This window comes from Carassius auratus, chromosome 22, assembly GCF_003368295.1.
Source record: "Carassius auratus strain Wakin chromosome 22, ASM336829v1, whole genome shotgun sequence".
NCBI lineage: Eukaryota > Metazoa > Chordata > Actinopteri > Cypriniformes > Cyprinidae > Carassius > Carassius auratus.
The window spans coordinates 32,639,815-32,656,185 of NC_039264.1; the positions used below are offsets into that span (position 1 = coordinate 32,639,815).

At 37.9% G+C, this 16,371-nt stretch overlaps 1 protein-coding gene across 1 annotated transcript; it reads left to right on the plus strand.

Annotated features, from left to right (window-relative positions):
• Positions 1–1,553: 1,553 nt before the first annotated feature.
• Positions 1,554–15,260, plus strand: LOC113040419 (uncharacterized). Its single transcript, XM_026198771.1, has 5 exons — positions 1,554–1,807; positions 7,370–7,699; positions 7,774–8,097; positions 8,527–8,633; positions 15,193–15,260. The coding sequence occupies exons 1-5, from the start codon at positions 1,705–1,707 to the stop codon at positions 15,211–15,213; spliced, it is 885 nt and encodes a 294-aa protein (XP_026054556.1). The 5' UTR covers positions 1,554–1,704; the 3' UTR covers positions 15,214–15,260.
• Positions 15,261–16,371: the final 1,111 nt, after the last annotated feature.

Sequence of the window (16,371 nt, forward strand, 5' to 3'; positions counted from 1 at the left end):
TAAAAACAAACGCTTCCCAGACTAAACTGTATCTCAAATATTCCTCAAAGTGTAAATGAGAATGTATTTCTTTTTCATGTCCTCACACTGAAATCAATAAATCATTGAAAAAAATCTGTTGTCACTGTTGTGAAAAAATAGTTGTCACTACGCAACCCTTTGGGACCAACAATATCTTAACAGTCTTTCAAAACGATCAGCCATACTACGCTGTAGTTTAATTTATTGTAAACTGTTTCAATCCCTGGAGAAATATGCTAACTTACAGCCAGACCAATTATCAGTATACTTCAAGTGTGCTTATGATTAGTTAACTTGAAGTGTGCCATTTTGGAACAACTTATTTTGTGTTGCTAATTTTTTTTTTATAGCAATTGCTTAGGTGCAAAAACGATCGGTTAATAAATAGCTTTGCAAGCAACATTGTGTCTGGATATCATCCTTATGCTCAATTCATACTTCTGGTCTGATTTTTCATGAGTCTGATGGTAAGGGTTAGGCTCTTCTGTTCTGATCAGTTCACTTCTGGTTGATCTGATGTCATGAACCAGCACAGCAACGGTAGCCACGCCCACCACAGCAGAGAAAGCCAATCCTAGCTTCAGTGAAACAACAACAGTGGATGCAGTCTGAAAAAGGAACTGTCCATTGGGCATTTAGCTCATTTTCAAGCAGCCTTGTGCAATAGGCTTCAGGAAACCACTTCTGTTCTCTGTTGCTCAGCTGCAATCATTTCTCCATGCCTGTTCACACAGTTCACACACACACGCGCACACACACACACACACACACACACACACACACACACACACACACACACACACACACACACACTCAGCTGCAATCATTTCTCCATGCCTGTTCACACAGTTCACACACACACACACACACACTGTTTTTGTGTAAAGTGGGTTCATCCCATAGGTGTAATGGTTTTTATACTGTACAAACTGTATATTCTATGGCCCTACACCAACCCTACACCTAACCCTAACCCTCACAGGAAACTTTGCGCCTTTTTTCTTTCACAAAAAAAAAAAAAAAACTAATTCTGTATGATTTATAAGCGTTTTGAAAAATGGGGACATGGCTTATGTCCTCATAAGTCACCCTCTCCTTGTAATACCTGTGTCATACCCATGTCATTATACAGAGATGTGTCCTGATATGACACAAAAACAAGAGCACACACACACACACATACACACAAATAACTTTAAAGAATTATATTCTGCTCACCAAGCCTGCATTTATTTGATCCAAAGTACAGCAAAAAAAATTATATTGTGAAATATTTTTGCCAATATCAAAAATTAAAAGAAAATAATTCTTTAAAAAGCATTACAAATCTTTCTGTTCAAAAACAGAAGTTATGGAAGTAATAGGCTAATGTTGGGTAATGTGAAGTAATCAGCAATTGTAGCAATTTCTAGGTCTATGGATGCTCTGAATTAGCCTGGGCCACCCCTGTTTAAAACTCTAGTTCCAGCACTGCTCCAGACATCACTTTCACTTTACAATGTAAAGCAAAGGCTTTACAAAGTAAAGGTGTCTAAAGGGCGGGGATTAGGTCACTCACATGTGAGATTTGTTGTAACGTCTCTATGTTGAAATTTAGGTTATTTTTTGTGAGACATCCGAAGTTGAAAGCACCTGGGTGTGGCTCATGAATGACGAGCACAGTGGAGATTAAAAGGAACCGAAATGTTAGAATCTCAGTTGATCATCTGCATTATACATTCGGAATCTACACATCTCTACAGCTCTAGGATGTTACTGCTGTTTCATACCCTACTGCTTTTGGACGGTTAGTGAATTTAGGTCTTGGTTTGGTTTAGTTCTAATGCATGCGCCGTTATGCACTCCAATGCCTCTTGAATCTTTCCCAGTCGACATCTGGTGGGGATTTCTGTAGCCTATTAAATGTAAAATTCGGTAATATTCACCAGCCTATACAGTCCACAATCTGGATGCAATTGTGCAGTCAAAAAACAAAACAAATTATATATATATATATATATATATATATATATATATATATATATATATATATAGATTTATCTAGATTAAAATGGTTCATTCGAATTCTGCCGAAGGCATTCAGAATATGTGTGTTACCCAAATAAAATTGACAAACAGTAAGTCTTTGAGAAGGGGTTTATCAAGCTAGATGGTGCATTAGAAAAGGGGCTCACCTCCTCTTTCCAAAATGCATCACAAAGTGCTTGAAAAAGCTGTAAACTAATTCCACATTGCACAGGGTGCAAACAACCTTACGCCTGTTTCACAACAGTGTTTAAGTTTTTGTCAAGTTTGTAGGTGTCAAGGTAAAGAAACCTTATTTACACTTATTTAAAAATAATTAAATGTAAAATAGCACTGGATAGTCTTCAATGTAAAAATGAAATATACAATCAAACCTACATTTATTCAGACACCTTCAACATTTCTCACATTATTACAGTTTTGCTATATATATCAAAAATTATACCTGGTGTCTGAATAATTTTTGGTTTGACTGTTAAAACTACAAAGTAATTCAGTCAAGAGCAGTGAGTGATTTTCTTTCATTTTCTTGGTTTAACATTACAGCAGCCAGTAGCTAAATTAGGCGCGGTCACTTTAAGAGACGATGAACGCATCCAATATAATACACATCCCATTTTTTTCCTTAACTGTTTACTTTCACTTAAAAATAATTGACAGTTTTTTCAAGCATAATTTCCAAGGTGGATATTTTGACATATTTTGTATGTATTTGTCGGCACAAGAGCAAAAATAAGCAAATTCGGTGTTCAAGTGTTTTGAGACGCCTTTCTCTGTGCGATCCCTGAACACCAGAACACCGTGGTGTTGAATTGGGCTCTTTCACATCTTTTTGTTTGTTCAAACTGTGATTTGTATTTGTTCGTTTATGTGCAGGAGGGACTTCGAGGAGAACTTCACAGAAGAGATCTCGGTTTAGTGTCTCTCTCTCTCCGCACCGAACACAGCCCGCGAGTAACCAGCTATTCTGTTCATCTTTTCCGCATCTTGTGTTTGGATGCTTTAATGTTTAAATCGACAAGCGGTACGGCTTAAAAACATGTGAAAAAGATAAGCTTTCGTGACGATGCGCAGCAGTGGCCCGTCAACTGTCCTGAGCATCTTTTTAGGCTGTCCTCAGCGAGTCGGTTATATAAAATATCAAGGTAAAAGTCATCATAGTATGCTTAGTATAGACCCAGCTCCCAACCCAACTTTGAGAATAGATCAACGGCGATATTTTTTATCGCCCGATAAGAGTCTCGCGTTAACGCAGCACGTTATATATATATATATATATACCACTAATATATATATATATATATATATATATATATATATATATATATATATATATATATATACTGTATATTCTGCTCACCCTTCAACCATCGAACAACAGACCACACTGTAAAAAAATCATAATTTGATCCTACTTATAATTTTAAGGCAACCAGCTTTAGCAGATTTTGACTGTACGTAACTTAAAGGTCAATAGTTGTACAAACTTTGTGCATGTTTAATATTTTAACCAACTTTTAGTTTAACTTCAAATTTTGTGTTTAGTTAACAGGAAAAATAAGGAGTTTTTAAAATTACAAATAACTGAAAAGAATCACAACATTTCCATTTCAACAACATGATTTCTCTGTAGAAAAGCAAATTTAAATCCCAAACCGAATCATTTACAATAAAATCTATTAAATAAAATTACAATAAAATAAAATACAAAAGTCTGTTCAAGTTAAGAGCCTATTTGTCTGCTTTGAGTTGCAAAAGTACACTGAAAAAAGTAATAAGTAAATTTACTTAATTTTTATTTGGCAAGTTTTTGCACAAGCATTTTTCAAGTAAAATTAACACATTTGGAAATTAAGTAAATCTACTTAACTAAGTTAAGTAAAAAAAATAAAATAACAATAAGTACATTTTATTGAGTAAAATTTAATTAAATAATATTAAATTAATGCATTTAGCAGACACTTTTATCCAAGGCAACTTAGAGTGCATTCAGACTAACAATTTTCACCTATCATGTGTTCCTGGGGAATCAAACCCCCAAACTTGCACTTGCTAATGCAATGTTCTACCACTGAGCTACAGGAACACTTCAAGATCTTGTGAAAAATAAGTGAACTTTTCACTTACTTACTTTTTTATTTTGGAAAAGTTTTTACACTAACAAAAAACCCGAAACAGATATTCTAGAAATTTCTAAATGTAAAATATTTTTTTTTCAAAACAGTTTTATCAAATGAGGGTAAATAAGTCTCTCACTTCTGTCCCTTTAAACCAGTTTACAGCAAAGACAGCACGAAGGACTGGATGCACATGATAAAAATTCTGCAATTAAGAAAACAGACAAAAAAAATAGCACTGTAAAACCCGATAAGTAAACTTTTCTCAAACCGTTTGAGTAAAAAGATTGCCTTTATTTAAACCATGTAAGTTTTAAAACTTTGCATTCAAGTAATTAAGTGATTAACTAAGTGCTGATTGAGAATTAGTGATGAACAGCTGCTGTTAACAAACAGAATCACTGAAGAAAAGAGAAACACAAGAACTACTACAACTGACTTCAGACACAGACTTAGATGAAATCAACTGAAATAAAATACATGAAATCTCTCAAGATCTGATTAAACAACCCCACAAACAGCATCACCAGCTCCACTTATTAATAACCAGACTGACTTTATTTCTGTCAGATGTCTACAGAAGATCTTATTGAGAATGAACTAAGGTTTAGATGTTGATTTATTGTTTCATTTGAAGTAACCATGTTAGAGATCAGTGTTTGCTTTAGTTGGGCTCTTGACCCTTGACTTCTGTCTTAGTCTTTTCTCTGGCTGTTATAACTGTGTGTTTCTAAAACACGTTTGTTGTAAACCAGAAGCCCAGAAGAAATGCCATCAGGTGTCAATCTGTACCTAGGTGTAGGTGGTTATACTTTATATTGGTGATGATAGTCATCAATTATTGATCTGTACGGAGTCTAATCTCTGATGAAATAGGTGTTGTGTAATTTGATTGATTATAGTAAAAGTGATGCCAAGGAAAATTGCACCTAATTTTACTCAATAAAATGTACTTATTATTATTTCATTTTTTTTACTTAACTTAGTTAAGTAGATTTACTTAATTTCCAAATGTGTTAAATTTACTTGAAAAATGCTTGTGCAAAAACTTGCCAAATAAAAATTAAGTAAATTTACTTATTACTTTTTTCAGTGTAAGAACGGCTATATGATTGATTAAATGGGGAAAGCATCGAGTAAATCTAATACAAAATTCAAGTCCAAAATAATGTGCAACAATAACAACAGGTCCAGTTAAAAATGTATTTGCCAAAGTCTTTTATATCTGTCCTTCATATCTATCACAAGCAATATAAAATTCATTGCAATGGCGGTAAAAGTGCTTGGATAGCAGCTAAAAGGCCAATTAGCCTTTCGCCGGCCCCTCCCCCAGAACGGCCATTGTCCAATCACACATCATAGCAACTGTTACTATGTGAGCAGCGCCGACAAACATTAACTCCAAGCAAGATGATGAAGCGGTGTGCCCACGGCATTTGTAAATCGGACACTAGATACCCCGAGAGATTGTCTGGAGGAGTTGTATTCTTTTCATTCCCAAAGCCGACAAAGGATAAAACCGTGTGGACGGCCCCACTCCCAGTTAAATGCGTCGAACATTACGAAGCTTAGTTAAATGTGCATAACAGATAATAAAATAAAATGGATATCTGAATGCCTTATATTTTATTTTATGCATTTCATTTTATTATTTTATCTGTTATGCACCTTTTAAGCCAAAACAATTTTCTATTTGTGAATTCTATTAATCAACAATGGAAATAAAACTTTATGATCCTGATTCTCATAACAACAGAGAAATGTTAGTAAGCTTTGAATGGCTTTGACACACATGTAGGTTTAGCTAGCTAACATACCCTTGTATTTGAACAAAATCACTACTCGCAATAGACAATAATAGACCATAACATATAAAAGAGAACTTACCCGGCAGTGCAAGAGCATGACTGGTCCACAAGGCGGTGCTGGTTGCATTTGAGGTACAGGTCATGGGATTTCGCTTGAGACCGGTAAGCATTAGCCTTGATAGTAGTCGTGTCTCCTTCATTGCGTATTTTTATATTTTGAATTTATCCCTCCATTGCATACTGTAAACCCTTTTGCCTCGATCTGGAGGATATCGCGGAGGTATTGCTCCAAAAAAGGTCACTGACATGCACTGGTATACCTCTTCCCGACATGGCAATATGTCGCGCTGGTCGTGTTTGACCATTTGTTTGTCGGAGGTAGCAACAGTAACTAAGGGGGGCGGGGCTCGTCAAAAGTCTAATTCCCTTTCAAGTGTTAGATAATCCACAGAATCTAACTCCGACTCTGTTGCCTCATCACGATAACACATAGAACTACTTTCTCCTCTAAGAGGATACCTGTCAGTTTCATGAGGATGGCTGGCTCCAGGAAATAAGTGGGCAGTTTGTGGCTCACTGTCTTTTAGTTTATTTTGAATAACGATATATGCTCTAAAGTCTGTAATGGAAAAGCTGCAATGTGTTTGACTTCTGTGACCACAGAATGACGAAATCAGATGTGTTTTAAAATCACAACGGCTAAAAGAACACCAGTTTCATGATTTAAAAAAAAAAAAATTTAATGGCTCCTAATATGTTAGGAGTAATCAGGTGACACAATGGAATGTTAAATGACTCTCATGTGAAGATAAGCGCTTGTGTGATCTTGAAAGTCGAGACTTCTTCCAGTGGTTTTAAAGGAGCAGATGTGATGGGTGTAGAGGCAGGGCAGTTGACGGTTTCTTCCCTGGAAGTGGTGCAATCGGTAATGTTTCAGAAGGACCTCCTGAGCAGGGTGTTCAGATCACTTCCTCTGCATCACCCTAATTGGAAAATAATATACAATACAGTGGTAGAACTACTTCTTTGGGCAATTATTTTTAAATATTTTTTTTTTACCACAACGGATACATGTATTCATTGCTAGAGAAAAAATATAAAAGGACGACTTAAAATACTATCATAAAGCAAGCAAGTTGGTTAAAGGAATATCACATTAAAAAAACTGCTATGAATTTACGGTTTTAAAATAGCTCTTAAATTATATTCATTTTTAAAACATACAGATTAATATAGATACTGATTTATAGTACACTTAGCAAACATAAGCCACACAAATACGTTGCACTGAACAAGCACATAAATGTAATGTAAAATGAATTAAATGAAGAAGATACATCTTTGGGTCGAAAACACGCTTAATAACCATAGCTATAATTTTTTATTTATGTTCTGCAGGTTTGTTTGCTGCAGAAACAGTCGAGACAGTGACAGGGATTGAGGGAGATTCTGTTACTCTATACACAAATCTTGCTGAAATACAGAACGATGATACGATACTGTGGCTGTTTGGACCTAAAGACTCTGTCATTTCTCAAATAACGAGAAAGCAAGACCTGACTTCATTTTTTGTCACTGATGGCGTGAGATTCAGAGACAGATTGCAGGTGAATCAAAAGACTGGATCTCTCACCATCAGAAACACCAGAATCAGACACATGGGACAATATAAACTCAGCATCTCTAGAAAAAATACTACGACCAAGATATTTGACGTTATTGTTATTGGTGAGTATGTCGCAACACTGCATGCTGTAAAAGCTGTATTAAAATACTCCAGCTCTGACCTGATTTTTATTCAGGTGTAGCTGGTGAGACGGATGGAGTGAAGTCAATGTCAGTGATGGAGGGAGAGTCTATAATTCTACGGAATGATTTTTCTGAAGTACAGAGAGATGATCTAATAGTCTGGAGGTTTGGAGATAAAGGCGTCCTCTTGGCTAAATTTGATGTGGAAAATAATGACACGTCATTAAACAATGCTGATGAGATATTCAGAGACAGACTGAAGCTGGATCGGAATGGATCTCTGACCATCGAGAAGACCAGAACTACAGACTCTGGACTTTATGAACTACAGATCAGAGGCCGTGCGAGCTCACAGCGATTTCTGGTTTCTGTCAGTGGTGAGTATATTTACAATCGATTTAAAGGAGACTTTATTATACAGTATATAGTAAACCGCACAAAAAAAAATCTGAGTTGTGATTATTAAATAAACCTGGTTTATTCCAAATTATTCAAAAATGGTGTTGGAACAATGTTTACTAAGAAATTGCTACTTAATTTCACAAACACTTACAAAAATGGTATCACATTTAATCATACATAAAATTTTGAAAAATTAAAGAACTACTCCATTAATTTTGTTTTATTTACAACTTTTACAGTAGTGTAGCGGAAACAAGTTTAAGCTTAAAGGGATAGTACATCTAAAAAATGAAAATGACCCCATTATTTACTCAAAAAAATCATCACATTCACTGTCTCAGAATCGGAAAGAGCTTTATTGACAATTATGTTTTTGTATTGTCAACTGTCTTTATCTGAACCAGATTCAGATCCATCTCCAGGTCTTATAGCAGCAATTGTTGTTGCGCTGGTTTCGGCTGCAGTTGCATCCTCTGTTGTGGTTTACTGTTGCTGCAAGAAAAAAAAGTGGGTGAGTATTACAGCTGATAGAAAATGACTTTTTTATTCTACTTGTTTTATTGTACCATCCTGATTCTGAGTGAATAGATTAATTTGCCATACACATAATGGTAGATTTCCCACATTGTCACACTATGTTTATGTTTAATTGAACAGTTCATATTTAAAGAGCTGATTAACCCAAAATTGAAAATCACCCGTGATTTACTCACCCTCAAGCCATTGAAAATGTATATGAATTCTTATTTCCAACAAGAACAATCAGAGTTATATTAAAAAAGTGGGTGAGTATTACAGCTGATAGAAAAGGACTTTTTTATTCTACTTGTTTTATTGTACCATCCTGATTCTGAGTGAATAGATTAATTTGCCATACACATAATGGTAGATTTCCCACATTGTCACACTATGTTTATGTTTAATTGAACAGTTCATATTTAAAGAGCTGATTAACCCAAAATTGAAAATCACCCGTGATTTACTCACCCTCAAGCCATTGAAAATGTATATGAATTCTTATTTCCAACAAGAACAATCAGAGTTATATTAAAAATATCCTGACTCTTCCAAGCTTAATAATTGTAATGGATGGGACCTGAGATTTTGAAGCCCAATAGTGTATCCATCCTTTATAAAAGTGATCCAAAGAGCTACAAATGGTTAGTGAAGTAAAGCAATGTAATATTCATATTTAAAACTTTAATTTAAAACTAATATCCTTCTTCAGGCAAACAGTTATACAAAAGCCGAGTTGACATATGATGAACTGACAAAAATTCAGAAGTGCAATGCATAGAGCAAAACAAAACAACAGTCAAAAGAAGTGTAAAATAATACATTTTCAAAGATAAATGTTGGAGGATTTTGGTATAAGAGAGAAGGAGCTTGAGTTTTGCCATTTGTTTGATCCGTGAGAGGCGTCTACTCTCACGCTGCTCCTATATTTTCCAGTATGCGAATGTTATCTAAATGTAAACGTTCATGGAACATTTCCACTGGACAAAAAGTTCTTTATAGGGTAAAAAGGTTCCATGAAATTTCACACTAGCCTTATAACACAATGCCAATCAATAAAAGAAAAAAACACAATAGAAGCATTAAAATTCAATAGTCCTTAAGTCTAAAAGTGATCCCATTATGGACAATGAAAGGTTAATATTTTGATTTTCGGAGTCCACAACAACAGGTTTATATGCATGCATGGTCTTATAATATGCATGTATTTCTACCTTATTTGCTCAAAGACTCCCGAAACGTTTTTTTTTTTACGATGAATTTTATTAATTTTACGTGAGGTTAATATGCATTGATTGGTCTGATGACCCAGTCTGTTGTGATTGGTCTACTCCATGCAGTGCATATCAGAAACGGAACACCCATCAACAATTCTGGATCCCGGCTTAGGAAGTATATAAAGTTTATGAACAGACTGTCACGGCGCGGTAGAGACGGCGCCGTGGAAAGAACAAGATCTGGGTCCAAGTGCAGGGAAGAGACAATTTATTTTGACAAGAGCAAACGAGAACTAAAAGGCCAACATGGCAAAAACAAAACCAAAACTAATCACAGGGGCAAGCAGGAAAACGAGCATGAGAAACACAGGTACATAGACATTACAGTATAGCCAGGCAGAGTGGTGGGTGAGACGAAACTATATACTCGTGAACAAATAGGGAACAGCTGTGTGCGTGATTATGTGCACAGGTGTACAGAGTGAGTGGATGCAACAGGTGTAATGAGTGAATAAGGTAATGGGTCAGGGAGCCAGAGAGAAACACAGGTGGAGCAACTAAACAGTAAAGAGGTGACAAGGTGGGCGGGGTCAGAAAAGGAAAGGAGAGAGCACATGGCACCAAATAACACAACACAAGCCATGTGCTCACAGAAGACAAAGACAGAAAGACAGAAGACTGTGACAGAACCCCTCCCTTAAGGAGTGGATTCCACACACTCCAAAATAATAAATCACGGAGGGAGGCGGAACGGAGGTGGATCAGGGGGAGGGATGGAGGGCCAGATAATATGGTAAAACAGAGACAAGAGGACCAGGTAGAATGGGGGAACAGAGACAGACGACCAGGTAAAATGGTAAAACAGAGACAAGAGGACCAGGTAGAATGGGGGTACAGAGACAGACGACCAGGTAAAATGGTAAAACAGAGACAAGAGGACCAGGTAGAATGGGGAAACAGAGACAAGATAAACAGACAAGAAACCCAGGAGGGAGGTGGACCGGCGGAGGATAAAGGGGAGGGACGGAGGGCCAGGTCCAAAAGAGAAAAAAAAAAAAAAACAGGAAAAACGAATGAAAACGAACACCAAAACATGGGTACATGGATGACGTTAAGTGATGCCCACCCGGGCGAAACAGAGGGCCATCACACCCATGTGATCAAGGCAGAAACCCCCCCAGGGCGGACCAGAAGACCACCACATTCTCGCGGTCAAAGCCGGAGTCCCCCAGGGCGGAGCGGAAGACCACCACGTCCTCGCGGTCGAAGCCTGAGTGCCCCAGGGCGGAGCGGAAGACCACCACGTCCTCGCGGTCGAGGCCTGAGTACCCCAGGGCGGAACAGAAGACCACCACGTCCTCGCGGTCAAGGCCGGAGTCCCCCAGGGCGGAGCGGAAGACCACCACGTCCTCGCGGTCGAGGCCTGAGTGCCCCAGGGCGGAGCGGAAGACCACCACATCCTTGTGGTCAGCCCAATGGGAGGACGTAGATCACCGATGACTTGACTCAGTTCTCGAAGATCACCGGTGACAAGCCTTGTCTCTGGAAGGTCGACGGTGATCAACCCTGACTCTGGAGGGTCCACGAACACCGCCTCGACCTCTGGAACGGCCTTGGGCACCGCCTCGGCCTCTGGAACAGCAGCGGGCACCGCCTCGGCCTCCGGAACAGCAGCGGCCACCGCATCGGGAGCGGCCTCGGGCACCGCCTCGGCCTCCGGAACAGCATCGGTCACCGTCTCGGGAACGGTCTCGGGCACCGCCTCGGCCTCCGTAACAGCATCGGGCACCGCATCGGGAGCGGCCTCGGGCACCGCCTCGGCCTCTGGAACAGCAGCGGGCACCGCCTCGGCCTCCGGAACAGCAGCGGCCACCGCATCGGGAGCGGCCTCGGGCACCGCCTCGGCCTCCGGAACAGCATCGGTCACCGTCTCGGGAACGGTCTCGGGCACCGCCTCGGCCTACGTAACAGCATCGGGCACCGCATCGGGAGCGGCCTCGGGCACCGCCTCGGCCTCCGGAACAGCAGTGGGCACCGCATCGGGAACAGCCTCGGGCACCGCCTCGGCCTCCGGAACAGCAGCGGGCACCACATCGGGAGCGGCCTCGGGCACCGCCTCGGTCTCCGGAACAGCAGCGGGCACCGCCTCAGCCTCCGGAACAGCAACGGGCACCGCATCGGGAGCGGCCTCGGGCACCGCCTTGGCCTCCGGAACAGCAGCGGGCACCGCATCGGGAATGGCATCGGGCACCACCTCGACCTCCGGAACAACATCGGTCACCGCCTCGGGAACGGTCTCGGGCACCGCCTCGGCCTCCGTAACAGCATCGGGCACCGCATCGGGAACAGCCTATTTAAAAAAATAAATTACCCTCCCATTGCAGAGCACAGCGTATTCGAGACATGACGCTATCCGAAACCCTACTGTGTTAGAGGGAGGGGGACTCAAGTTTTCCCTGGTCTGTGCATGCAATAAGTGGCCAGACATAAATATGCTAATGTTTCATGTTGACGTCAACATGAAATGGCTAGATATTCATTTAAAATACTAATATTTTAACTCGGAATAGACTTTTTCTGTTTGGTCTTCTGCTGCTGTAGCCCATCTGTTTCAGGGTTCAACATGTTGTTCATTCAGAGATGGCATTCTGCATACCTTGGTTGTAACGAGTGGTTATTCGAGTTACTGTTGCCTTTCTATCATCTCTAACTAGTCTATCCATTCTCCTCTGACCTCTGACATCAACAACATTTTCGTCCACACAACTGCCACTCACTGGATATTTTCTCTTTTTCTGTACATTCTCTGTAAACCCTATAGATGGTTGTTCATGAAAATCCAACGTGATCTCATGAGAATACGTGTGTATTTTTACGTTAAATGTGGTTCTACCACACGTACATTTACTTACGTTTTCATGTACATAAAAGCTTACAACTTAGACGTATTTATAGCAGTAAAACGTACAAATAGTTACGTGTTAGCAGCTAAAAAAACGTAAATTATCTAATGTAAAGTGTGAATTTATATGAATTCCCATGTATTAATATTAAAATTGTGGCTTTAATGATTTAAATCTGTTGTATTTAATTGTCATATAAATAAATGTTTTTATTGAATTTATTGAAAGCAGTTTACTCATATACTTAATAGGAATAACATTTATGTGCAAACCATGCTGCAAACCATGGATACACAAAATCCCAGCATAAAATTACAAATCTCATCCACTTTATTTGTTTGCTGTACTCCATATCTTTAGAATCCAGATGTTTGCAAGGAACATATCCAAATCAATCGATTTTTATCTTCATTCTCAGCAACAGCGTCAGTCACAGTCAAAGCCCATGATTCAAATTTGAAAATAGCGCCAGTGCGCCACAGGAACATTATGACATGGTTTACGGCACTGATAACGAACTCTCATTGGTTCTCACATAATTCGTCACAGACTGCGACATGTCGTGTTTCAGTTGATAGACATTTGAAATCAGTACTGCGCCAGTGCGCCAGTGCGCCTTCAAGGAGAGAAGACAGATTCATAATTTCACGGATTAATAAATTAAATTCTGCTCTGTACCCTATAAAAACTATTACCTCCAGAGAGGACTGCGACTGGAACTCATTATCATTTGAACTACTTTTGGTACCACTTTTGATATTTTTTCGCAAAAAATAAATGATTAATATTACGTTATTTGTTTAATTTTAAACAGTAACTTTATGTAGTTTTAAGAAATTGTTATGGGTAGGTTTATGGGTAGGTGTAAGATTAACGTTAGTGGCTCAAAATAACATTTTAATCTTATATTTTTTACTAAAATTGTGTTTTATGTTTTATTCTTTTATCATTCTGTATGAAATGGGTAGGTTTAGGTTACGGTGAGGTATAGGGATCTTACATTTATAAAAAAAAATAAAAAATCTAAAAAGGGAAAATAAACATAATTTTAAAAAAATTAATCCGATACGCATTGAAAAGCAGCTTCATGAGCACATTTCTATGGATAACTGACTGGTCAGAGAACAAGTTCTATCTGTACGTATTTGAGTTTGTTTTTACGTAAATTTAGATACGTATTGAACCTGTAATTAAGTCAGATAATACGTAAAGGACACTGTAAATACGTAAAGGCACATATGTATTGGACAGTTTTAATTTACATCTAAATATGTACGTTTTGATTGTGAGATCAGGCTGGAAAATCCCAGTAGATCGGCAGTTTTTGAAATACTCAGACCACTCCGTATGGCACCAACAACTATTCTACATTCAAAGTTTTAAATCCCCTCCATTCTGATGCTCAGTATAAACTTCAGCAAGTCGTCTTCACCACATCTAGATGCCCAAATGCATTGAGTTTCTGCCATGAGATTGGCTGATTAGCAGTTTGTGTTACCAAGCAGTTGAACAGGTGTACCTAATAAAGTGGCCGGTGAGTGTAAGTTACCTGATTATCTTAAAATGTATAGTTCACTGAAACAAAAAAAATGTAGTTAACACATGAAAAGGGTTTATTTTTATTAACAGAAACCAGATATGGGTAGGAACAAGTTACATTTACTTTGTTACATTTGAGTTGTCACATTTACTTGAGCACATTTTTGGGGTAACTAGTACTTTTGGAGTATATTTAAAGATGGGTACTTTTACTTCAGTAAAGTTTTGGGGAAAAATCTGTACTTTTACTTCGTTACTGTGGGCGACGCTCCTCTTATCTTAATGCAATAAAAGTTATAAATGCTTTAGTTACTTTCAAATGGATCTGCAAAGCAAACATTTTGGCTACATTCGATTACAGTACACGATACCTGTGACATTAGTTTGTTGTACGTGTAACTTCTAACATAGGAGAGCCAAACTGAATGCAGCTTCAAAAAGACCAAAAAATAACCGATTAATATTTTCTATATTTGATACAATCACACCGGCGTGAGAGCGTTCAGCGAGTCATATCATCAGCTGCTAAATTCAGATCTGTGTTCACTTGCTGGCGCTGATCCAGAGCCATACGCGTTTAAACAGCGCTGCGCATTATAATCAATCACACACGATTCTGTTGAGCTTATTAAAGCATTGACCAATCAGAGGTGTTCAGATGAGTCATCGCTGAAATGCTGTTGTCTCCTTCACTCTCTCACTGACTGACCCTAACTCTTCCTGGTGAATTCTCTCTTCAGAAATAAGAAAGTGCAATGTATGTACGAATCTGTATATAAGGTATTTATTTCAGTGTTAACAGTTTCAGATATTTTAATGGGAGTTTTTGAGAGTGATTAAACTCTAGAACTTTTTTTTTTTTAATTTCTGTGATTCTCTCTGTATTTTCATTCAGGTTCCACAGGAGAATAACTGAATGATTCATTGACTGTAGAGATGCCACTGCTGAGGTGAGGTATGAGTGTATGATTTGTAAGTCACGCCCACCAATCACTGTGACATCATCAGCATTTCAGCGCAACAAGATTTTTCAAATCTTACGAAAGGGAATAATGTGTGTCATCGAGCTGTTAAATTCACCAAGATGTAAAACATTTTTTTTTTTTTTTAGATGAACTGGGAAACTGGTATGAAACTCTTTCATTATTAACTTAGCGACTGGATGCACATCCCACTTATTTTATTAAGTATTTTTACATGGAAGGTAGAAATATTATATCTCATAATATAAATATCTCAGAAGCTATTTCTTGCTTTAAAATAATAATAAAATAAAATAAAGAATGTTCTTCCACTATAAAGAATCTGTTGTGGAATGGAAAGGTTATATGTATGTTAAATGTTCTTCAAAGAAGAACATATGACAGGAAATAACACATTTTTTTAGATTTACATTTAATCATTTAGCAGACGCTTTTATCCAGAGCGACTTACAAATGAGGACAATCGAAGCAAACAAGTGCTATGTCAAGTCTCAGTTAGCACAGTGCACCTAGGTTAGCAATAGAATAGAATAATAGAATAGAATAGAATATATAGAAAAGAATAGATAGAAAAGAATAGAAAAGAATAGAATAGAATAGAATAGAATAGAATAGATAGGAATAGAATAGAAAATAATAGAATAGAATAGAATAGAATAGAATAGAATAGAATAGGAATGTGCTCGTATTAGTCAGGTGCTGGTATAAAAAGGTCATTTTTAAAATCTCTTTTTAAAATGTCTTCTTTTTAATCAGTGTATTCAAATCTTTTCATAAATGGTATGGGGGGGTACATGTAAATACACACACTGTTACTGTTTTACGTCTTTTGTCTCTTAAAAAAATTATCTAAACAGTACCAAATTAGAGTTGTTTGGCTTGTAACAATAGCGGAACCCTTTCTGATGCTAAATAGAACACTTTTATATAAGGTACTGTAAAGAACCATGCTTGTAATACCTGGTGTTATAAATACTCTTTTTAATAGCAGTTAATTTTTGTTTAGCAGTATTTTTATATTATTAATACGATTTGAAAGTTCAGTATTTTAACTGTTTAGAGTGGGTTGACAGTCTGTCTGGAGCTCCAGA